Here is a 24,942-nt window from a genome sequence, read left to right on the forward strand (position 1 = left end):
AAATCTATGTTTCAGGTTATCGGGGAGTCCAACAGTTTCTGTAAAACTGCAAGGCAGCTTAGAGTTAAGGATAGGTGCTGGTAGTTAACAACCCCCCCCCCACATTGATTACACCACCTAGGATAAACTGAGCCCATGGAAATTCTGTCAAGGGGCACCACGAGCCTCCCACTGAAGCACAATCTGGCAAACCTGATGCCATCTGGTCCAGAAAACAAACTTCACTACTTATTTAATAATAAATAAATATGCCTGGGTTGTGCTTGGTCCCTGGAGTGGGGCGTGCGGGAGGGGCAATCAGTGATTCTCTCTCTCCCTCTCAGAAAGCAATAAGAATATATTAAAGAATTAATGTGGGAGATTGGCTAAAAGAGATTTTAAAAGCCAAAAGAGGTAACAGAGGTCATCACTGAAGCAGCAGCTACAACCCTTGTGACACCATTGTAACCAGCCAGTTGTTAACAACAGGAAAGGAGGAAGGGAAGTCAGATGTTACAGGCATGTCATTTGGGCAGCTTCACCAGGAAGCTGCAATGTCACACTGCCCAGGGAGCACCTGCCCATTCCTGGAAAACATTGGGGGAAGGGATCCAACAAAGGGAAAACAGACACAAGCCCAATAAAGTTGTGGGGACCGAGGGAAGGTACTTACCTGCCAATCACACCTGGAGACAGAGATGGTTGGCCAGAATGAGCATGGCTGCTGCAAATGTGTGGACATTTGGAAATGTATAACCCCCTAAACAGGCCCTCTTCAGACGTGTTGCTCCTCGCCACTGGTTTATGGGGCTCTCTTGTTTTGCTCTTGCCCATGTTTCCTCTGTAGCCATGTGGACTAATGGACTGCACCTCGCCTGATGCTGGGTTGGACCGGCTCCAACATGGAAAAGAAACTGGACACTGGCTCTGATTTAGACCTCGTGAAGCCCAACCTACCCTTTTCCTATGACTGGGCTAAGGGAAATGGGACTTTGGAAACACAGAGGTGTAATTTTGCGAAAATAAAGCTTTCCACTATACCTCATCCTCTCGTGGGGGTCTCTGGAAATGCTTATTCCAGAGGTACCCCAAGAACCCCACTTCCACGAGCAACTGGGGGAGATGAACCCCTCTCATATACTGTAACAGAGCAAGGGAAGGAAGGAAGGAAGGGGGGCGATCAGAGTAGTTTAGAGGAGGCACTGACAGGGCTTAGTTCAAGACCCTGAGGATAGGGTGGTGCCTGGCTGCATCTGGCTCCCAAGGGCGCAATGAGGCTGGTCCGATAGTTTACAGGGCAGGAGGCTGACCCAGTGGAGCTGTCCCTGATGCGTTCTGGTCCAGTCTCCCAGTGCCTGCTGAGGGGCAGTCGAATAAAGGAGAGTTTGCCGAGCTCAGTATCATGCCCTTGAGTACAAAAGGGTGAGGTGGACATGAGGCCATAACCAGCAACAGGTGCTTTTTCTCTCGTTATTTTCAGATGCAAAGTCACGAACTACGAGATCTGTACATTTCAAATATAACATACTGCCACAGTCGCCCCCTTTTCTAAAACTGCACGTTACAGTTATACGAAAAGGGGGGAATTTAGAGGGACTATTGCCTAGAGCACTACTTCTCAAATTTAACATGGCCTGGGAATCTTGTTTAAAATGCAGAATCTGATTTAATAGGCTGCGTTGCTAACAAACACTCAGATGATGCTGATGATTGCATTTCAAAAGGTCTCACACTGCCCTAGCCAGTCGTCCTACTGCAACCCTTGTGGGAAAACACCTGCCCACCTCCGCTCCACCGGAACCAATCTCGCCTCCTGCGGCCGAGGAAGGGGAGCTTCAGCGCTGTGGTCCCAGGCTCGGCTTCCCATTGGACAGGGGTGACGTCACTCAGAGAGACGTGGCTCTAATTGTGAGGTGACGCGGTAGGCAGTCCAGGCCGCGGCGGGAGGCGGGAGGCGGGAGGCGGGAGGCGGGCGGCGGGCGGCGGGAGCAGAAGTGGGGCGGCGGGAGGACCGGGGTGGGTGGCGGAAGGGGAGGGCCGGGAAGTTGTTCTGTGACCGCTTCCGGAGGCAGGGCCGGAAGTTGTGGCCCGGCTGTGTCAACCCGGGGGCTGCGGGCGGAGTGTGGCGGAGATCGCGACCATGGGCGGGAAGAACAAGCAGCGGACCAAAGGGAACCTGCGGGTGAGAGCGGGGTGGCCAGCCGAGCGGGGCATCGCAGCGGGGCGGCGAGGTGCGCGGGGAGTGTGACCTCCCGCGTGCGTCCCTGCCGGCGGGGCCGGCTGAGCAGGTGGCGGAGTGAGGGGTGTCCACGCCGAGCTGCCTCCGCGCACACACTTTCTTGAGCAAATGCGTCGGTGGCAGCGGGACGGGAGGGCACCTGCGGGGCGAGCCGGGGCCGCGGACTGGGGTGGGTTGGAGGCTGCCAGACGGAGCCTGCGGCCGGGGTCCAGGACAGGCTCTCGCCCTCCCGCCTCCTCCCCATCCCTTCTGCAGCCGCACGGACCCCTCACGGAGCCCGGGCCTTTTTATTGTAAAAATGTCCTCAATGTTCTGTTTTTTAAATGTTCCAAATGTAAGTGAAAGAGTACTAGGGAATAATATGCAAGATTATTGTAACGACAACCAATATATTCGTCACCTAGACTTACCAGGTGTCAATAATTGGTCCTATTTGCTTCCTCGGTCTAAGTATATGTATTTTGTTGAACCATATGAAAATTACTTGCAGAAATTCAACTCCTGAGTACTTCATGTGTATTATAAGAATAATGCCATTCTACATAACCGCAAACAATTATAACACGCAGAAAAATGTAACTTAGGTATTTTAGCTAATAGAACACAGCATTGTATTCAGATTTCTGTAGTCATCTCAATGTTCTTCTCTCTCTCTCTCTCTCTCTCTCTCTCTCTCTGTCTCAAATCAATAAAAACACATTTTAAAGAATTTAAGAAATAAAAGTAAAAAAACAGCCTAGAGACCACTCATAACCTTTTGTTATTTAGATCTTGACAGTTTCCCAGCTTTTTCCCATGGTGGGAGGGGTGTTCTTTTATGACATGGACAGTTTGGAAGATCTAGGCCAATTGTTTTGCTTAACTTAGAATTGTCTCCTTGTTCTTATGATTCCATTCAGGTTAAACCATTTTGACAGGAATGCTTCCTAGATGAATCTCTGACTTTCTCCCTGTGCCATAGCCTGTTTGTCTCATCACTGGTGGTGTTTGTTTCTTCACTCGATGAAGAGAGCTTTTTCCATTGATTATCTATATATATAAAAGCCCAGCGACTGTTAATGGCGGAACCAGAACGACTGGTCGCTATGACCCGCACTGACCACCAGGGGGCAAATGCTCAACCAGGAGTTGCCCTCTGGTGGTCAGTGTGCTCCCACAGTGGGAGTGCTGCTCAGCCAGGAGCTGGGCTCACGGCTGGTGAGTGCAGTGGCGGCTGGTGAGTGCAATGGTGGCGCGGTGGCGGGAGCTTCTCCTGCCTCCGCGGCAGCGCTAAGGAGTGGCGAGCCAAGTGGTAAGGAGTGAGCAGGCAGGTGGTTAGGAGCGAAGGGTCCCGCATTGCGAGAGGGATATCTGATCGGGCCTAAACCGGCAGTTGGACATCCCCTGAGGGGTCCCAGATTGCGAGAGGGCACAGGCCGGCCTGAGGGGACCCCTCCCCACCCCCCCGTACAGATTTCGTGCACCGGGCCTCTAGTTAAAAATGTATTAAGTGGTAGTTTGAGACTGGGAATACCTTGTTCTCTCCCACAAACTTTCATCTGATAGTTTTAGCATTCTTTGTTAGTAATTGCTGAAATCAGTTATTGCTATGGTGGTCTAAAAACTTACGTTTAATCTTGACAACAATCCAAATAACAAGTTAGCTACAGTTATCTCATTTTAAAATGATGGTACTGAGGCTTAAGAAATGAATTTACCTAAGTTCATGTAACCAGGAGTTGTGGAATTGGGATTTGAGTGGCAGTCACTGATTCAGCAGAAGACCTTGAATCCTGATTGCCAAGTATTCAAAAGTGATAGACAAATGTCCCCTTCTCTTTGGTTAATCCTCACCCGAGGATATTTTTCCCATGGATTTTTAGAGAGTGGAAAAGAGGGGGAGAGACAGAGAGAGAAACATGGATGTGGTTGGTTGCCTCCTGCATGCGCCCTGACCAGGGCTGGGGATGGATCCTGCAACCCAGGTACATGCCATTCACTGAAATTGAATCCAAGATCCTTTAGTTTGCGGGCCAATGCTCTAACCATTGGGGAAACTGTCTAGGGCCCATTTTTTTGATGATAGACACCGATAAGTACATAAATAATGGTAATATATTAGAGAATTATGATAGAGGTATGAGTAGAAAGGAAGTGGGGGAATAGAAAAGAATGGGGATTGACCTGAGGGAGGCAAATGTTGAAAACCTGAGTGTGTTTTGAAGGATGAGTAAGAGTGTGTCAGACAATTAAAACGGAGAGGTTTTCAGGTGGAGAGAAAAGATTATGCAAAGACGGAAGTGTGATTTGTGAGAGGGCATAGTATATTCAGGGACCCTTACATTCATTTTGGGACTGGAACATAAATTGTGGCAGCTCAGTGGAGGCAAAGAAAGGAAAGAGTGCAGAACATTCCTGAAACGGTCGAGACCGGCTGGGGAAAGATAAGTTCTGAGTTTGGTGTTTAAACTGTAGACACAAGGTCACCACTTCAAATACCTTGTTCTCTCCCACAAACTTTCATCTGTTAGTTTTAGCGTTCTTTGATAATAATTGCTAGGATCAGTTATTGCTATGGTGGTCTAAAAACTGAAAGATAGACACAAAAGAGTGAATTAGGTGTATAAGAAAATTAACTGCCAGAAAGAAAATCAAGGTTCTTGGTTTTTGGGGGTTTTTTTGTTTGTTTTTTTTAATATATTTTATTGATATTTCACAGAGAGGAAGGGAGAGAGATAGAGAGCTAGAAACATCGATGAGAGAGAAACATCGATCAGCTGCCTCCTGCACACCTCCCACTGAGGATGTGCCCGCAACCAAGGTACATGCCCTTGACCGGAATCAAACCTGGGACCTTTCAGTCCGCAGGCCGACGCTCTATCCACTGAGCCAAACCGGTTTCGGCAAGGTTCTTGGTTTTTGAGCTGTGGGTATAAACATCTAACATACAATAGAGTAAGTAAAAAGAAACAGTAACTATATTTTAAATTCAACATAGACATTGAGTAAAAGATACAATCAGAACATTGAACTAACTTGTTACTTTTAAATTGGAAACTAGAAATGGGATACCTTTTATCCTACGCCCAGTTATCACTGTCCAGCTCTGATAATTCAGGTCAGTTCAGAATTCAGCCTTGACTCCTTTAGCTTTTAGCAATAATTAGTTTTTTATACTACTTCATTCTGTTTTACCATAAAGCTGTTTACAAATGGGGTTATAGATAAAATTCTGATGGACATCATATTTAGTTTTCAGAATTGTATTTTAGTTCACTAACTTTCTTTGTAGCTTTTTGTTCATGTGTCAATATTGAGAAAGACAAATTGAATAACATTCATTTTAATAAGGTTTTAAAATAGAGAACCTTTGTTGCAATTAGTCTTAAATGCTGCTGTTTTGAAAAAATGTAATTCAGGCCATCATTTCCATTTCTGGTCACTCATTTCCGTTTAGAAAGTAACCCAGATTATTCCTTGACAAAAAAGTTTTCCATACACAATTTTGTTAGGTACGAGCAACCTGAATCACACATTTGATAGCCCTTTTTGAACATTCTTATAGAGAAATAAGAAGCAGATAAGTTTAGAGGGATTTTAATGTCATCCTGGGCTTTGAACTGAGGCATTTTCCTATTTGATGACACTGTGTGAATTTCTTCCAACAGTTCAAATATTTTCTTTCTGTCACAACCAATCCCTTAACTTTTAGTGCTAAGAGACTACCACTTTGTGTGTCAGTCAAGCAGACCACTGATTATGGTTCAAAACAAAGTAATGTGTCTTATAATCGTATTGATTTTTATGTCCATAATAATGTACTTTGCAACCATTTTGAGTTAATTTTACATTATTACACAGTATACAAGTGTATATACATATTATTTATACAAATATTGGAAGTAAAACATTTGATAAAACAATACTTGGGCTTACCATTCGTGATGCATTCTCTGATTTTAAATATTTTAATGTATGTCTTTAAAATGATGTCATGACTCATTAACTTGATATCATGTACCCAGTTTAAAGAACATTTTTCTAATGTTTAGGAAACCAGGAAATAGCTCCTAACACATTGTGGACCAGTAGTTTTATTGCTAGCGTTACCCAGTGGCCAGATAAGTTTATTGAACGAGTACAAAAAACATTTTACATAAATGTTAAAGGCACGCCTTGAAATTAAATGCCCATTGCATTTTGAAGTTATTTATTAAATGTTCTTCCAAGCTAATATCTTTTTAAAGTATGATACTTTGTAAAGCACTGTATAATATGAAAACATGAGAATTCTCGTGATCCGTCCGCAATGCGCTGAGATCATTACTGAGAACCTCTTGGTGACAGAAACATTCACCCTTGGGGAACATTGCACTGAAATCTTAGGCTAAAAAGAAGAAGTTCTCAAGTAAAAGCTTGTTCTCCCATGGGAATTACCAAGGATGACTCTCAAGAACTCAAAGTTAAATTTTGAACTCTTCCTGGACTCTGACATTTTTTTCTCTCCTTTCTTATCAGCCTTCAAACAGTGGCCGAGCTGCAGAACTTCTAGCCAAAGAACAGGGAACTGTGCCTGGATTCATTGGTTTTGGAACATTTCAGAGTGACCTGGGCTACGTTCCTGCCGTTCAGGGAGCTGAGGAAATAGACAACCTTGTGGATTCTGATTTCCGAATGGTGCTGCGGAAACTGTCTAAGAAAGATGTCACCACGAAATTAAAAGTAAGATTTTTGTTTTCATGAAAATGATGAAGATAATCCTTGTATTAAGATATCATTGGCATGTTTCCTGTAGAGAGAGATGAATAATCGCTAGTAATTTCTTTCACAGTTGCACTTTTCTCTGACACACAGACTTAAGCGTAGTTCGCACTTACCTTCTAGGTTATGAGTTAGTGTGCTGCTCCGCACTTTTTGGAGCCACTTTGGATTTCTCGCTGTATTCTTTTTGTCCCATTAGAGAATGTAATTTAACCCTGTGTATTTATCTTTTTTAAAACAACCTAAAATTTTCTACCATACTAGCTTGTAAAGGAACTCTTCAAATTAGTCCTATATATAAGCACAAATAGAAACAATGTATTCTCCCAATAAATAAAACAGATGAAGCTTCTAGAACAGAATAAATGTAATCAAAAGCCAATATTATGGCTGTTGATCCTTAACAATGCTAATAATTTACTTTAGGCTATGCAAGAATTTGGAACTATGTGTACAGAGAGAGACACAGAAATTGTAAAAGGAGTTCTTCCATACTGGCCAAGAATTTTTTGCAAAATTTCACTTGTAAGTATCCAGACTTTACTGGCTTATTTCTGTTGTACTTTTTTTAAATTGACTTTTAGAGAGAGGAAGGCCTTGAAGGGAGGGAGGGAGGTGCAGAGGGAGGGAGGAAGAGAGAGAGAGATAGATCAATTTGTTGTTCCATTTATTTATCTGTTTACTAGAGGACCAGTGCACAAATTCGTGCACGGGGTGGGGGGTTGTCCCTCGACCTGGCTGGCAATTGGGGCGATCGGGGCGGCCAGCTGGGGGGAGGGACTGCAGGAGGTTGTCTGGCTGCGGGAGGTTGGCTGTGGGAGCACAGTGACCACCAGGGGCCAGCTCCTGCATTGAGCGTCTGCCCCCTGATGGTCAGTGAGCAATATAGTGACTGGTCGGGTCCACTGGTCGTAATGGTTGCTTAGGTTTTATACATATAGGCAGATTGGTTGATTCAGACGTGTGCCCTGACTGGGGATTGAACCCACAACTTTGGTCTTTCAGGACAACTCTAGCCAACTGAACTATCCAGCCAGGGCTGTTGTATATTTTTTTAATCTAAATTATAGAGACTGTCAGGTTTATAGGACATTTTTGGTGAGGATTATGAAATGTTACACAGATTGGATCATAATTACACATTGTATGATGTGTATAGGGAGTCTGTGTTTTCAAAAGTTAGGTCAAAATTACCCAAATGCTTTCCAGTCACAATAAATTTGGGTAGTTTAATTTCTTTGTATATTTGATGCAGAAGAATGAGAATCAATTTCTTCATTGTTTTGAAGGCAGGGGTGGGGAACATCCGACCCACGGGTCGTATAAGGCCCGCAAAATCCTTTGGTCTGGCCCTGCCAAAGCATTAGTGGTGAGTTAATTAAACGTTTGACCAAATATAGCAGGCTAATTTTTAAGTTGATAATTTTGTATGGCCCTCCAATGATGTCATAAATATCCAAACGGCCCTTGTCAGGAAAAAGGTTCCCCACTCTTGGGTTAAGGCCTAGCCTTGACTCAGTCTTGAATATAGTTCTTATCTTATTGGGAGAAGGGAAATAAATTAATTACTTAACATAGTTACTATTGTTTAGCTCTGTATATAGTTGAATTCTTATTAAGGGGTCATCATAGCATGTACAGAATTATGTATATTTGTTTTAATGAGCTAGAGCTATTTTAAACCATCTTATGTTTTCAATAGGACCATGACCGACGGGTTCGAGAAGCCACACAGCAAGCTTTTGAAAAACTTATCCTCAAAGTTAAGAAACACTTGGCTCCTTATTTAAAAAGTTTAATGGGCTATTGGCTCATAGCTCAGTGTGACACATACGCACCAGCCGCGTCTGCAGCAAAAGATGCCTTCGAAGCAGCCTTCCCTCCCAGCAAACAGCCTGAAGCCATAGCATTCTGTAAGGATGAGATCATAAGTGTAAGTTCTTGCCACTCTTCTCTTCTTTTTCCTTAAGTATTTAAGGGGTAGCAGGCATATTACAATGACAGCTTTCTTACCTGGCTTTATGAGGGAGTAAGTGTGTGGAGTCTTTCCAACAGAAAAAAAAAAAAAAAAAAAAAAATATATATATATATATATATATATATATATATATATGTATATATGTATATATGTATATATGTGTATATGTATATATATATTTGTATATATGTGTGTGTATATATATATGTGTGTGTGTGTATATGTATATATATGTATGTGTATACACACACACACACACACACGTATATGTTCTTACTGATTTTTTTTTTAGAGACAGGAAGGAAGAGGGATAAGAGACAGAAACATTGATGAGAGAGAAACGTTGATCACTGCCTCCTGCATGCTCCCTGCTGAGGATCCAGCCTGAAACACCCGTGCATGTATCCTGCCCAGAATCAAACTGGGAACCTCTTGGTTCAGCCACTGGGCCACAGCGGCCGGGCCAGAAGATTGTCTTTTTAAAATAGTGTTTAACACAACTATTCATGTTGCATTTTAAATATGATTAACACTAGAGGCCTGGTGCATGAAATTTGTGCACAGATAGGGTCCTTAGGCCTGGCTGGCATTGAGGGCCGATCGAGGCTTCCCATCTGTCGGCCGGGGCCTTCTTTCTCCAGCTGCCAGCTGCCGGCCGGGGCCTTCCTTTGTTTCATGTGGTCAGTGCACATCATAGCAAGCGATCGAACTCTGGGTCTCCCGGTCAAATTCCCGAGGGGACACTTTGTATATTAGCCTTTTATATAGATAGATGAAAGCCTAAACAACCGTTACAACCCCTCAACCAAACGGCCGGTGGCTATGACGCACACTGACCACCAGGGGGCAGATGTTCAATGCAGGAGCTGCCCCCAGTGGTCAGTATACTCCCACAGCCAACCTCCGCGGCTGACCAACCTCCCGCGGTCCCTCCCCCTGGCTGGCTGGCCCAATCGACTCCTATTGGGACTGGGTGAGATGGCCCTGATCGGCCCGATCGCCGGCCAGGCTGAGGGACCCCACCCGTGCACGTGTTCATGCCTCTAGTATAATATAAAAAAGAGTGCATCTAAGATTCAATCTAAACTTATTTCCCCCTGTATTTCTATATTAACACATGTTTACAGATCTACTTCACTCTTTTTTCCGGCTCTCTGGTATTCCTTTGTATGGATATATGGCAGTCTAGGTAACTTTTAAAATACACATGTATAGTTTTACTCCACTATTTTTAATATAACCCTGCTTTAGTGAACATTCATGAGTAGATCTCTTCCTACCTGTGGGAGTGATAATTGTCAGCACTTTGAGTCATCATTTGTTGGGTCAAAAGATAGGAACATGTGAAATTTCTATAGATACTGACAAATTACCCTTCACATTGCCATACACATCTAGACTCCTATTAACACATCTGAAAGTTTTTTCAACTCCTGGCCCACACTTTACAAACTGGTGTCAGCCATAACTTCTGTGGCTTTCAATTTGTCTGCATCTAGTACTATTTTCCTTTGTCCCTCTTTTTTGCTATTCTTAAGATATGGACTGGAAAAACAGATGACCAACCTTCTCAATATTACATGAAATAGAAGTAGATGGACTGTGAGTGAGAGAGAGTTGAGGATCTAAAAAATGTGTACTTCCGTTCATTCCCTTATGCAGTGCTCCTGGGGCTTAAGAGCCCGTGTCTGTCCCTCCCTCCCTGCCTCCCTCCTCCTGTCAGTCAGTCAGCCTTCCTGTGGTTTCCCCTCCTCGCTACAACCGTGGACTCCAGGGCTCTTCATGGCTGGCCGTTCCCCCGACACCTCTCCCACAGGCACACATCTGCAACCTCCTTCCCCAGGAGGGTCTTGGTCCTTCCAGGCGCCATTTCTCAGGTGTGCCAAGTTGTCTTTCTAGGGGGAGGATTTGTACCTTCAAGCATCTTCTCAAACAGAGTTCTCTAACCCAACCACAAGGCAAGAGTCACTTGTTTATGTAAATATCAAGTGGTGACTGTTAGGAAAGTGAAGTGTCATGAGTCTGGACACTACGAGTTTTAGAAAATGCACCCTCGCTGGTTTGGCTCAGTGGATAGAGCATCGGTCTGTGGACTGAAGGGTCCCGGGTTCGATTCCGGTCAAGGGTACATGCATCCCCAGTGGGCTTGATTCCCAGTGAGAGGCGTGCAGGAGGCAGTCAGTCAATGATTCTCTCTCATCATTTTTTTAAAATATATTTTTATCGACTTCAGAGAGGAAGGGAGAGGGAGAGAGAGATAGAAACATCAATGATGAGAGGGAGAGAGAAACCAAGATGGCGGCATAGGTAAACACCTAAACTGCTGCCTCGCACAACAATTTCAAAACTACAACTAAAAGACAGAACAGACATCATCCAGAACCACAGGAAGGCTGGCTGAATGGAAATTCTACAACTGGAAGGAAAGAGAAAAGCACACTGAGACTCAGAGGAGCTGCAGGAGGCAGAGGTACTGAGACACACTCAGAGAGGACTGGCAACTGAGTGCGTGGCTGGCTTTCTTAAGCGGGAGGGAGACAAAAGCTCCCGACAGCTCTGAACTCCAGTTCCAGGCGAGACTGGGGACCCAGACACATACGGGGTGAAACTGGACTGTCAGGAAAGAGAGAAGCACACTGAAACTCAGAGGAACTGTGGAAGGCAGAGGTACGGAGGTGCGCATTGAGAGGGCTGGCAACTGAGTACGCGGCTGGCTTTCTCAATCGGGAGGGAGACAAAAGCTCCCAACTGCTCTGAACTCCAGTTCTGGGCGAGACTCTGGGGACCCAGACTCATTCAGGGAGAAACTGAACTGTCTGGCAGTGGGCGAAACTCGAGGGTGGCTTTCTCTCAGAGGTGCTTGCAGCGATTACCACGGAACACTGAGACCCGGGGGAGCCTCTTAGGACAGGGCTGACGGGAAGCCATTGCTGTCTGCTCCGCCCTGAGATCCCGCCCCACGAAGCCATTGCTGTTTGCTCTGCCCTGAGACTCCGCCCCATCCAAGCTGAGTGCAGATGCTTTTGCATATGAATGGTCTGGTCCTTTGAATTATAAACTTACCTAACAAACTGCATCTGAGTCAGTGAGACCCAGAACATCCAAAAGAAGGCCCAAGGCCCCGCAGCAGCTGGCATTGCTTCACAGCTGGGCCTCATCTAGGCACCTCCAAAACCCAAACAAAGAAGAGGAATCTGCAGGTCTCTCCGTAGCTCCTGCTGGGTGGCCTCAGGCAGAGGCTAAATTAGCACCTCCTTGGAGATCCAAGAGCCAGTGTACCCAGGAGTCAGAGTGGGACCATCCAGATTACAACTCCTCAGATCCATAAGGGATACACTCAGGGGGCAGACTCAGTGAGCACCAAAGCCCCACTGAAGCAAGTCTTGTCTCATAAGGGTGTCTCCAGCACAGAAGTTCTCCCATCGTAGACACAGCTGATCCTCACAGCCACTTGGCCTGTAGGTTAATTCCTCCCAGTGATACCAACAACAATCAAGGCTTAACTACAACAAGACTGTGCACACAGCCCACAAAGGGGTGCACCAAGAGTGTCCACCTCAGGTAACTGGGAAGGTTGAGCCACTGGGCCCTAGAGGACACCTTGCACACAAAGCCACTCTATCAACTCAGGGAAGCAGCCAAAATGCAGAGACAAAGAAACAGGTCAGAAATGAAAGAAATGGAGGAAAGCAAACAACTGGATATAGAATTCAAAACCACGGTTATAAGGTTTTTCAAGAATTTTCTAGAAAAGGCTGATAAATTTAGCGAGACCCTCGAGGATATGAAAAAGGACCAACTAGAAATTAAACATACACTGACTGAAATAAAAAATAATATACAGAGATCCAACAGCAGACTAGAGGATCACAAGAATCAAGTCAAAGATTTGAAATACGAAGAAGCAAGAAACACTCAACCGGAAAAGCAAAAAGAAAAAAGAATCCAAAAAGTTGAAGACAGTGTAAGAAGCCTCTGGGCAACTTCAAGCGTACCAACATCAGAATTATGGGGGTGCCAGAAGAAGAGAGAGAGCAAGATACTGAAAACCTATTTGAAGAAATAATGACTGAAAACTTCCCCCACCTGGTGAAAGAAATAGACTTACAAGTCCAGGAAGCGCACAGAACCCCAAACAAAAGGAATCCAAAGAGGACCACACCAAGACACATCATAATTAAAATGCCAAGAGCAAAAGACAAAGAGAATATTAAAAGCAGCAAGAGAAAAACAGTTAATTACCTACAAGGGAGCACCCATATGATTGTCAACTGATTTCTCAACAGAAACTATGCAGGCCAGACGGGATTGGCAAGAAATATTCAAAGTGATGAATAGCAAGAACCTACAACCAAGATTACTCTACCCAATAAAGCTATCATTCAGAATGGAAGGTCAGATAAAGAGCTTCACAGATAAGAAAAAGCTAAAGGAGTTCATCACTGCCAAACCAATATTATATGAAATGCTGAAAGGTATTCTTTAAGAAGAGGAAGAAGAAGAAAAAGGTAAAGATAAAAATTATGAACAACAAATACATATCTATCAACAAGTGAATCTAAAAATCAAGTGAATAAAAAATCTGAGGAACAGAATAAACTGGTGAATATAATAGAATCGGGCATAGAAAGGGAGTGGACTGACAATTCTTGGGAGGAAAAGGTGTGTGGGGGGGTGCGGGAAGAGACTGGACAAAAATCGTACACCTATGGATGAGGACAGTGGGGGGAGGGGTAAGGGCAGAGGGTGGGGTGGGAACCGGGTGGAGGGAAGCTATGGGGGGAAAAAAGAGGAACAATTATAATAATCGGAACAATAAAGATTTATTTAAAAAAAATAAAAGAAACATCAATGATGACAGAGAATTATTGATCGGCTGCCTCCTGCACGCCCCACACTGGGGATTGAGCCCACAACCTGGGCCTGTGCCCTGACTGGGAATCGAACCTGGGACCCTTCAGTCCGCAGGCTGACACTCTATCCACTGAGCCAAAATGGCTAGGGCTTTCCCTCATCATTGATGTTTCTATCTCTCTCTTCCTTTCCCTTCTCTCTGAATTCACTAAAAATTTATAAAATAAAAATAAATTTAAAAAATATAAAAAATGTTTAAGAATAAGAGTTTTAGAAAATGGATTTTGAGATAACTGATTCGGCTGTTCATAGTTGTGTGTGTGTGTTCTGGCTTTTTGTGGAACCTGTGGATGATTTCCTCCAGGTTACTTTCCCTTCAGCTTCTGTCACAGTTCATTGCAGGTACTAGGTTTGAACTTTTCGAAAGACAAAGCCAACTTATTAGAGGGGAGTTAGACAAATGAAGATCAAAATGCCAGACTTAGACGGTATATGATGTGCATTCTAGTTCCCCAGTTCAGGTCTCGGAGATACTGTATTTTCTGTCTGTAAGAGGGAGGGCCTGGGGATACCATTGGTTCAGGGCCCCTCTCCCATCAGCGAGGTGTGTGACCCCCGGCAACTGGCTGTCCCTCCGTTTCCCAGTCTGTCACCGTGGGAATTGTCCTCCATTGAGAAGTTGTGAGGACGGACGGAGGTGAGGTAGGAAGTGTGCTCCGAGCATTGTCTGGCATGTGCAACGCGCAGCAAATGTCAGCGCCTGTTCGTGCTGGTGAAGCTGACACTGGAGCCGGGTCCTCGCTGTGGGGGGCCCAGAAGGAGGCAGACACCCAGCATCTCCGACAAAAGCTGGACTTGCCGTGACGGGCAGAGCACAGCTGTGTTCTTCTCTGAGCAGGGAGGCACTCAGGGGGAAGGGGAGCAGCGCCTGAATCTCCTACGTACTGACAGATCCACGCGCTGCGCCGCTCTGGGCAAGCCGGACCGAGAAGCCAGGGCAGGAGTGTCTCGGGGACGCTTCCTCCTGATGGGAACGGCAGGTGTTTGGAGAAGTAACCCCAGTAGCAGCCAGTCTTGGGGATGACAGGGAAAGAAAATAAGGACGATTCAAACCTTTTAGCTTTGCTGCTTAACGTAGCTTCTCTTGTGGGGCGGGGGTAGCAGGTTGAGGCAGGGTGAGGTTTGTGCTCTCCCTGTCACCTTCAATGGAATCTCAAGGCTTGGGTTGTCCCCCTGCAGGTGCTGCAGGACCACCTGCTGAAGGAGACACCTGACTCGCTCAGTGACCCACAGTAAGTTGTACGGTGTAACTCGCGTTGAGGACTTGTCTCACTCCTGGGTTATAAGGTGATTGTAATGTGACGTGTGTAAAGGGGGTGCTACATGCAGAGATGAGAACGTACTGGAGTGCTGTTGGCAGGGGCTGTCCTAAGTGCTGCCCCCTGTGGTCCGTCCTGCTGGGTGAGGTGGATGATCTGGGAGCCACATACTTGGTTTGTTTACAAAGAGATGCTTTTAGGTTTTTCCCACATCACTTCTTTTTAGAAATAATAGATTATTGATTTTATTTTTTTAAAGTATATATTTTTTTATTTATTTCACAGAGAAAGGGAGAGGGAGATAGAAACATCAATGGTGAGAGAGAATCATGGATCGGCTGCCTCCTGCACGCCCCCCACTAGAGAATCAAGCCTGCAGTCTGGGCATGTACCCCTGACCGGAATCAAACCCGGGACCCTTCAGTCTGGAGGCTGATGCTCTATCCACTGAGCCAAACTGACTAGGGCGAAAAAATATGTATTATTGATTTTAGAGAGAGGAAGGGATAGGGATGGAGAGATAGAATCATCGATTGGCTGCCTCCTGCACGTCCCCTATTGGGGATCGAGCCCAAAACCCAGGCATGTGCCCTGGCTGGGAATTGAACCAAGACCCCCTGGTTCATGGCCAGATGCTCAGTCACTGAGCTACACTGGCCAGGCCACATTCACCTTCTGACCGTCATAGCAGGAACCATTCTGTGGTCCGGTTGAAAATAGTTGAAGAACTATGAATGGTTTTACTGAAACAGTAGTCAAATGTTCCCTTTACTTTTCTCACGTCGTGATCACACTGTTAAGAGTCTGTCGGGAAAGTAACCTTAGACGCAGTGACACCCGCTCCGAGGCTCATCCCGTTACCTGCTGCCGGGAGCAGTGGACTTGCGCACGTTCCCAGCCGTGGCTCTCATCACTGTCACCTGTTGTTAGGTGAAGACTGATTGGAATTCTGTGGATGTTTGTATTTTGAGGAGGGGTTGGCATAGGAAGAATAGAATATAGAAATAAAGCAACTTTGGTAGGCATTTAAAATAGAAGTGCCAAGTATGTCGTTTGGCTTACACTCAATCCTTAAACATATTTATTTCCTTTTTCCAATAAGAACTGTTCCAGAGGAAGAGAGAGAAGCTAAATTCTACCGGGTTATAACTTGCTCCTTATTGGCATTAAAGAAATTGCTTTGCCTCTTACCTGATAATGAAGTTGATTCTCTGGAGGAGAAATTTAAGTCTCTTCTATCACAGAATAAATTTTGGAAGTATGGAAAACACAGTATACCTCAGGTATCTTAATCTTTTTTATCTTAAGACATTTCTCTGATTTATTTTTCCCCTCTGATCTTGCTAGTTTATGTTGATGCTTTATGTTTATTGTTTATGTTTAAAACTCTACAAATGCATCTCTGTGGTGGCACTGAATCACCTCTCTTAGCAGATGTTACTGTATTTCCTCTTTGTCATTTCCTATTTGGGCTTCAGCGTCAGAGTGGACTGTCACCCTCCTCACTCCTGGCACCTTAACGTTGTGGGGTGCACAAGGCTGTTCGCATGGCACGTGTTTATTCTTCCCTCTCCTTCTGTCTCCATCCTCCACCTCCACCAGCTGACCCTCCTAAACGTGCTCAGGTGGCATTGTGTTACATTCCGTTCCATTTACTGCTTTTTACTTAGTACTTTTAAAAAAGTGCTAAAATACTTTAAACTCACCATGTTCCCATATGTGTATGTGGCCCATGGCTTCTAACTGCTGCGTAGTGTTCAGAAGGGGGCCTCCACTCCATTTACCTGCCCATTCCCCCCATGATAGACACCAGTTCCTCTAGTTCCTCACCCTCACAGTTCTTCATTCCTGTACCCTCAGACTGTGAGAGTTTATTTTTCTGAAAACCTCCTTTGCTGAGTCGAGAGTAAATGCATCCCGACTAACTTTCTGAAGTCGTGCTGGATTGCTCACTTGCACGGCTGTTACTCTCGCCTGGACCATCTGTGCATGGAGTCCTGCACGGTCTTCTGGTCTAGCCACGCAGCCTCCTAGTTGTCACCGGAGTAACAGCAGTTAAAGTGACCTCGAACGTCAGTTCCTCTGCTAAGTGACCTTTAGCATCTCTTCATACGCTATTGATGGTGGTGTGTGTGGGGTTCTAATTGCTTGTTGACATCTTTTCCTGCTTGGGATGTGCTGACATTTTCATCCCCTTTGTGTCCCTTACGCTCTCGTTGGTGTTTTTCTTTTTGTCTTTTCAAGCTACTTGGATAATTTTTTTTTTAACTGAGCTTTAAATAATTATGTATTTATTTACTTTTAGATTAGGAATTGTGTTTGCTTATTTTCCAGATCTGTTAATAAACACGGGCCTTTTCTAAGAGTCCTTCCTCTCAAATTTCTTTAAACTTTTGTTAACTGTAATAAGGATTGTGGACACGGAGTTTGTAACTGATAATTTTAAGATTTAAAGTCTCAGATCTCTGTGTGATCTTTGGTTTCTAATGATAGTGGCTCGAGGTATCTTGTTTTTGTCTGGCTCTGTGTAACGTTGTGCTGCTAGCGTGTCTGTAGGAATAACCCACGGCCCCCGTGAAGGGTTCTGTACTTAGCTCTGTTTTACTTCAGCCACAGAAACGGGGAGTGGAATTCCTTCCGCCTTCACTTTTGGCTTGCTGATTCCTAGTGGCTTCTCATCCATTCGACACTCTTAAAATATTCTTTGACGTATTTTTCTAGTTGTTTTAGTTTTATTAATGGGAGGGTTATAAGTAACCTGTCTGTCCTTCACCATGAATAAAAGCCTATCCTAGTTTCATTCTGCTTGAATTTAATTCAGCTTCTGTGTTTTCTTTCAGATCCGCTCAGCTTATTTTGAGTTAGTTTCTGCGTTGTGCCAGCGTATTCCCCAGTTGATGAAAAAGGAAGCATCAAAAGTGAGCTCGTCTGTTCTGCTTAGCATCGATGACAGCGACCCCATTGTCTGCCCCAACCTCTGGGAAGCTGTCCTTTATACACTCACAACTGTCGAGGTACGTAAGAGAACCACGTTCAGTACATCCGGGAACACTTGTCTTGGAGAAAGCTTACTAGGTTGTAATATCTGAAAGTTATTGGAAAAAAGCTTCTTGGAAATAAAATATTTAATCCAAAACTTGTGTGAATCATAAACTGATTATAAAATGGCAAAGATATTTTATTTACTTTCAGTTTAGCCAGTATCACTCATTCTTATGTGGCTCATTGAAGCAAGCATATCTGAATCTTATATTTAAGACTAAATATTGCTGTTATTTTGAGAATGCAGCTTTTATAGAAATATTTTAATTGTAAGTAATTATTTCTGATGAATATTTTTCTGGAAGCATGTGGGATACATGATACTAATGTAATAAATTTCTTATAATTCCAGAGTTTTAGTTTATAATGGCAGTGGGAGATACTAGCTTTTTTAGATAGAATGCTTGATTTTTATTTTTGAGACCTATGTATCTTCTCTGTTAATTGGGAAAAGTATGTTTATAATCTTTATTATTATAATCTTTCTTGGGTTAGGACTGTTGGCTTCATGTAAATGCAAAAAAAAGTGTTTTTCCCAAACTGTCGGCTGTGGTTCGTGAAGGTGGTCGGGGTCTGGCCACTGTCATATATCCTTATCTTCTGCCGTTCATCAGCAAACTCCCTCAGTCCATCACAGACCCAAGGCTGGACTTCTTCAGAAACTTCCTCACGTCTCTAGTTGCAGGGTAAGGAATTTAAAGTCTTGATCTTTAAAAATATTTTTTATTGTTATCAGAGAGGAAGGGAGAGAATGAAAGAGAGAGAAACTTCAGTGATGGGAGAGGATCATTGATCGGCTGCCTCCTGCATGCCCCCATACTGGGGATCAAGCCTGCAACCCGGGCATGTGCCCTAATTTGGAATCAAACTGTGACCTCCTGGTTCATAGGTTGAAGCTCAGCCACTGAGCCACACTGGCCGGGCTAGTCTTGATCTTTAAAGTGAAGGAGATTTCTGTTATTTTCACAGATGGGTAGAAGACATATACATTAGTGTCTTATTTAAATTTCCCCAAAATTGCTTTACTGTTCATTAAACACTTTTCAAGTTTTTAGAGAATTAAATTGAAAATTTTCTTGGGTACTTGAGACTTTTTTCACAGTTCTTCAAGTTTACATTCAAATCTGGCTGTATTTGTTCTTAGTTTTCAGTTTAAGAATTTTATTTGTAAAAATTCCTCTTCTTTTGGTATGATGCCTTTTCCATGGCTTTATTTTGGTGTTTCTGCATTGCTTATATTCTTTTTTATGAAAGAGTAAGCCACAGTTATTTGTTATTTTAGGCTGTCAACAGAGAGAATCAAAGCCAGCTTCTCGGAGTGCTCAGCAGTGCTGTCTGCTTTTTTTGAATGCCTGCGTTTTATAATGCAGCAAAGCTTAGGTGAGGAGGAGATGGAGGAGATGCTCGTCAACGACCAGGTACACATAGTGTGGAAACCACCCGTGCCTCTCACGCTGCCCATGGGAGGCCAGCTCATGTGTCTTGTTGCCAGTTCTGTTGATTAGCCTTCCTCCTAAGGGTTTCACAGCTGCTAGTAGAATAGTCTCATACTGTCGTGCCTGGGGACTGGTCTCCAGATGTACAAACCCTGCCTGTTTTAAGAGTTGAAATGCAAAGTGGAATTTAGAAGATGCTATTTGTGACCTTTGGTATTAAGCTTAAATAATGCAAACAGTTATCTTATTTTAAAACTAGAGGCCTGGTGCACGAAATTTGTGCATGGGGAGGGGTGTCCCTCAGCCCAGCCTGCACCCTCTCCAATCTGGGACCCCTCGAGGGATATCCAACTGCCTGTTTAGGCCTGATCCCGGGACTGCTGGCTCCCAACCGCTCACCTGCCTGCCTGCCTGCCTGATTGCCTCTAACTGCTTCTCCCTGCCAGCCTGACCACCCCCTAACCACTCCCCTGCCAGCATCATTGATACCTAACTGCTCCCCTGCCGGCCTGATTGCCCCTAACCACCCTCCCCTGCTGGCCTGGTCGCCCCTAACCGCCTTCCCTTGCCAGCCTGGTCCCCCCCAACTGCCCTCCCGTGCCGGCCTGGTCCCCCCTCAACTGCCCTTCTCTGCAGGCCTGGTCCCCCCTAACTGCTCTCCCTTGCAGGCCTGGTTGCCCCCAACTGCCCTCCCCTGCAGGCCGTCTTGTGTCCACATGGGGGCGGCCATCTTGTGTTTTGGAGTGATGGTCACTTTGCATATTACCTCTATTATTATAGGATATTTACATACGTGTATCCTTTTTAAAATATATACATTTTTATTGATTTCAGAGAGGAAGGGAGGGGGGAGAGAGAAACATCAATGATGAGAGAATCATTGATTGGCTGCCTCCTGCACACCCCCTCTTGGGTATTGAGCCTGAAACCTGGGCATGTGCCCTGACCGGGAATTGAACTGTGACCTCCTGGTTCCCGGGTTGGCACTCAGCCTCTGAGCCACCCGGCCGGGCCTTGTACCCTCTTGTGAACAGCTGTGCTTGGCTTTTAGAACCAGGGAGGCAAGCAGGTTTTGGAATATGGCTCTTCCGGTGGAAAATCAATTGATGTAATATAAGCCCAGATCCTCCTTGCTTTCTCAGGTAGTTAACTTCTCTTATTTTTGTAATTTAATAAAAAGGGTTCTGATTTCTGTAGGTCTTCTGTGTCTTTCATAATGGCTTAGAAAATAAGAAAACTTGAATAACTTCAGAAGATGAAGAGAAAACTGTATTATCTGTTAATGACAGTAATCTTGGTTAATCATATCATAAAAACAAAGTAATGCAGGGGGAATAGCGTGAAATCATTATGCTCTTTCTATGATATGAAAATGATTTTCAAGTTAACTCTTTTCAGAGTTCGGGGGGGAAATCCATGTTTTTCATTCATTAAATATGAATATTTATAATGTTTTACAGATACCTTGTTTAAATTTTACTTCTCCTGAAAACTGAACTTTTCTGTTTCACCTTGTTTTTCAGTTGATCCCTGTGATTGACACAGTTCTCAAAGACCCGAGATTGCAAGATGGGCAACTCTTTGACTATTTAGCAGAAACTTTAAGTTCTTGGGAAGCCAAAGCAGACATGGAGAAAAAGGATAAAGCGGCTCAGAACTTGGAGAAAGTGCTGCTGAATTTCTGGGAAAGACTCTCCGAGATCTGTTACAAGAGGATCAATGAGCCAGAAGCTGATGTGAAGTCTGTTTCAGGTGTATCGAGCCTGCTGCAGGTCCTTCAGAAGCCGAAGAGCTCATTGAAGTCAAATAACAAAAAAGTGGGTAAGGTTAGATTTGCTGATGAGATGCCTGAAAGTAACAAAGAGAGTGAGAAGCGTGTCTCCTCAGAAGGGGAGCACAGTCAGGGCTGTGAATTAGTGGCTAAGCCTCCTCCCCCCTATCCCGGCTCAGACTTGATATCTCTGCGGCGGAAGAAACCGCTGGAGGACTTAGTCTGCAGACTAGCAGAGATAAGTATTAATTATGTCAACGAACAGAAGTCAGAGCAGCACCTAAGGTTTCTTTCCACTCTGCTCAGTTCCTTCTCTTCAACCCAAGTGTTCAAGATGCTACTCGGTGACGAAAAGCCGAGTGTCGCCAAATCCAAACCTCTGCAAATAGCCACACTTATACAGGAAAACCCGGCAGTGCAGTTCCTATACCAGAAAGTGGTCTGTTGGCTCAATGAAGACACTAGGAAGGAGGCTGGCTTCGTGGTGGACATTCTGTACAGTGCCCTCTGTTGCTGTGAGGATGAGAAGGAGAGGAAAGACGTCTTGGATGATCTCACTGAGGTATTACTGCTGTGTATCTTTTCAAAGGAATGCTTTACCCACCCTGTGATCACAGACAAGTAAAGTGGGTCCTGAGGGGTGATGTGTGGATTGTTTCTGAGGACAAGCGTGTATTGACTGTGACTTGGGAAGTGTGTGAGACAAGAGCTGGGAAATAAGGGGAGAGTGCTTTCCCTCCGTACGGCACAGTTGGACGCGTTAAAAGAGTCTTGTTTTTCAGTGATTATGTGGTTACTTAACGTACTTACATATGTTTACTGTCCCTTCAGAGATTGTTTCTGACTCCTTTCCTTCTTTCAGGTGGATCTGAAATGGAATTCGGTTCTTCAGGTCATTGAAAAGGTATCCCAGGGATGATTTCCTTTTTCTCTTTGTGTTTATGAGTATAGAGACATGAACGCCACGGTCACAGTCACACCCTGGCATCTGGTCAGGTGTCTGTGTCGGAGGACTTCCTCGTCACTGTAACTTCCTATAGCTGGGAAGACGTTGGTGCTTGTTTTTCTGGTTAGGAATATCGGGGACGGAGGAACAGGCTCTGGGAAATCCAGGGTTTCTTCTTAGAGGTAACAAAGGCAGAGCTAAAAGTTTATTTTTCAAACCAAGGCTGCAATTTCTACTCTTACCCTAGTCACTTTTCCTTCTACACAAATGGACTGAGTGGCTCTAGCTTTGGCTAGAACATCAGGAAGTTGTTGGCCCCGCTTTCAGCCTTTGATGGCCTCTGGACTAAATAAGACATTGGTGATGAGAATAATGAAACTAAATCAAGGAACATAAACAATTCCGAAAGTTAATAGCTTCAGTATTTCCTATCGAAGGTACAAATGTAACTTAACACATTTCTGCCCCTAGAAATTTTATGACTAGGTACCTAAATTTTTAAAGCATTTTTAGATTATTTTTAAGTTTTACACAGATAACTCTTTAATTTACAAGTGTTTTTCTATCTTTAAAAAAATTTTTTTTAAGAGAGGAAGGGGGAGAGAGAGAGAGATAGAAACATCAGTGATGAGAGAGAATCATTGATTGGCTGCCTCCTGGAGGCCCCACACTGAGGATCGAGCCCGAAACTCGGGCATGTGCCCTTGACTGGAATTGAACCGGGAACCCTTCAGTCCGCAGGCTGAGGCACTATCCACTGAGCCAAACCGACTAGGGCTTTTCTCTCTTTTAAAAGTATGTTACAGCTCTGACCGCGTGGCTCAGTTAGAGCGTTTTCCTAATAGACCGAAGTTGGGGGTTTGATTCCTGGTCAGGGCACATACAAGAATCAACCAATGCATGCATAGATAAGTGGGGCAACAAATCAGTGTTTCTGTCTCTCTCTCTCTCTCTCTCTCTCTCTCTCTCTCTCTCTCTCTCTCTCTCTGCCTCTCCCTCTCCCCCTCTCCCCCCTCCCTCCCTCCCTCCCTTCCCCTCCCCCTCTCCCTCTCTCCCATCAATAAAAAATAACTAAAAATAAAGTGAAGTTATGGTATAACATAAGTAAAACTTACCACCTTAACCGTTCTCAGTGTGCAGTGCAATAGTGTTACATGTACTCACATTATTGTGCAGCCAGTTTCCAGAGCTTTTTCTTCTTGCAAAACGGAAGCTCTGCCAATTAGCCAGTCACTTCCCATTTCCCCCAGTCGTTTATTTTTACAAAAGGAAACAGAACGCTACTGTTTTTCAACAAGAAATGGGACTGACCAGGCACGGCTTTGCATTAGCTTGTCCAGTGCCTTCTCTCCCCACAGGGGAGGCATGGAGAGCCACACTACAGAGCTCCTGCGGGTCTGGAAGCAGAGCAGGGGCAGCCGGGACTGATGAGAGCGGTGCACTCTCTGCCAGCTTAGGAAAGGGCCTGCATGCCGTCCAGACGTGTTGGGAGATCGTCCTGGGCAAGGTGTGCCTCCCTCATGTGCATGCTAGGAGGCAGTCCCTCTCCTCAGAGCCGGTTCCGTTCTTTCTGTAGCTTCGTTACAACGGTGAGAAGTTGAACTTCACATCTTGCTAACCTGAGACACATTTTATTCAGAAGATGATTTTCTGGATCCTGTAAAACAGATTGGTTTATTTGGTAAACTGTATTAGGAAAGCCTATTTTGTTTCCCTTGTTTTTTATGCAACCTCATACTCTGAGCAGAGTCCTATAGTCATCCTTTTTAAAAACAACCTGAATTTTGTATCTAGAAAGTGACCTTAGAGATTTTCTAGTTTAATCTTCATTTTTCAATTGGGAAATAGGTCCAGGTTGATTTAAGAGATTTGCCAGCCCTAGCTGGTTTGGCTTCGTGGATAGAGCATTGGCCTGTGGACTGAAGGGTCCTGGGTTCGATTTCGGTTAAGGGCACATGCCTGGGTTGCAGGCACAATCCCCAGTGTGGGGCGTGCAGGAGGCAGCCGATCCATGATTCTCTCTCATTGTTTCTATCTCTCTCTCCCTCTCCCTCTCTGAAATCAATAAAAATATTAAAGAGAGAGAGAGATTTGTCCGATGCCCTAGCCCAGTTGGTAGTTCAGTTGTTCGGAATTCCATCCCATACCAAGAGGTTTCGGGTTTGATTTCCCATCAGGGCACGTAGGTTGCTAGTTGGATCCCTGGTCCAGACCTATGTGGGAGGCACTCGATCTCTTTCTCTCTCGATCTCTCCCTCCCTCCCTCCCTCCCCCCTCCTTTCCCCACCACCCCTTCCCTTCCTCTCTCTCTGAAAATCAATGAAAACGTATACTCAGGTGAGGATTTTTTTAAAAAAGAGATTTGCCCAAAGTTATAAAGCCAGAAAAGTGGTAAAGCCTGGGCTAAAATAGAAGCACTGATTATCTACATTTTTTTTTCATTTTTATTGAGAATATCACAGATGTCCCCCCTTTACCTACAATTTTTTAAGTAAAAGGATAAACAGTTTTTCAGGCACTACCCAATCCACACTTGGATTTTTTTTTTCTCCATAGATTGCTTTGAAATGAACCAAGTTGCAAATTCCTTTCTTCGCAGCCCTTAAAGCAAAAGAAGCTCTGGGAACATGGATCAGCA

At 44.5% G+C, this 24,942-nt stretch overlaps 1 protein-coding gene across 1 annotated transcript in view; it reads left to right on the forward strand.

The window, feature by feature from the left end:
- The first annotated feature begins 2,104 nt into the window (after positions 1–2,104).
- Positions 2,105–24,942, forward strand: part of LTN1 (listerin E3 ubiquitin protein ligase 1) — a 52,789-nt gene continuing 29,951 nt past the window's right edge. The window contains exons 1-11 of the mRNA XM_080657685.1: positions 2,105–2,161; positions 6,716–6,919; positions 7,385–7,483; positions 8,661–8,891; positions 15,030–15,082; positions 16,212–16,392; positions 17,950–18,123; positions 18,647–18,837; positions 19,434–19,569; positions 21,111–21,920; positions 22,221–22,262. Coding sequence (XP_080513811.1) covers positions 2,120–2,161; positions 6,716–6,919; positions 7,385–7,483; positions 8,661–8,891; positions 15,030–15,082; positions 16,212–16,392; positions 17,950–18,123; positions 18,647–18,837; positions 19,434–19,569; positions 21,111–21,920; positions 22,221–22,262 — 2,163 coding nt within the window. The 5' untranslated portion in view covers positions 2,105–2,119. The remainder of the gene's footprint in view (positions 2,162–6,715; positions 6,920–7,384; positions 7,484–8,660; positions 8,892–15,029; positions 15,083–16,211; positions 16,393–17,949; positions 18,124–18,646; positions 18,838–19,433; positions 19,570–21,110; positions 21,921–22,220; positions 22,263–24,942) is intronic.

This window comes from Plecotus auritus (genome assembly GCF_963455305.1).
Source record: "Plecotus auritus genome assembly, chromosome: 2".
Classification (NCBI taxonomy): Eukaryota; Metazoa; Chordata; class Mammalia; order Chiroptera; family Vespertilionidae; genus Plecotus; species Plecotus auritus.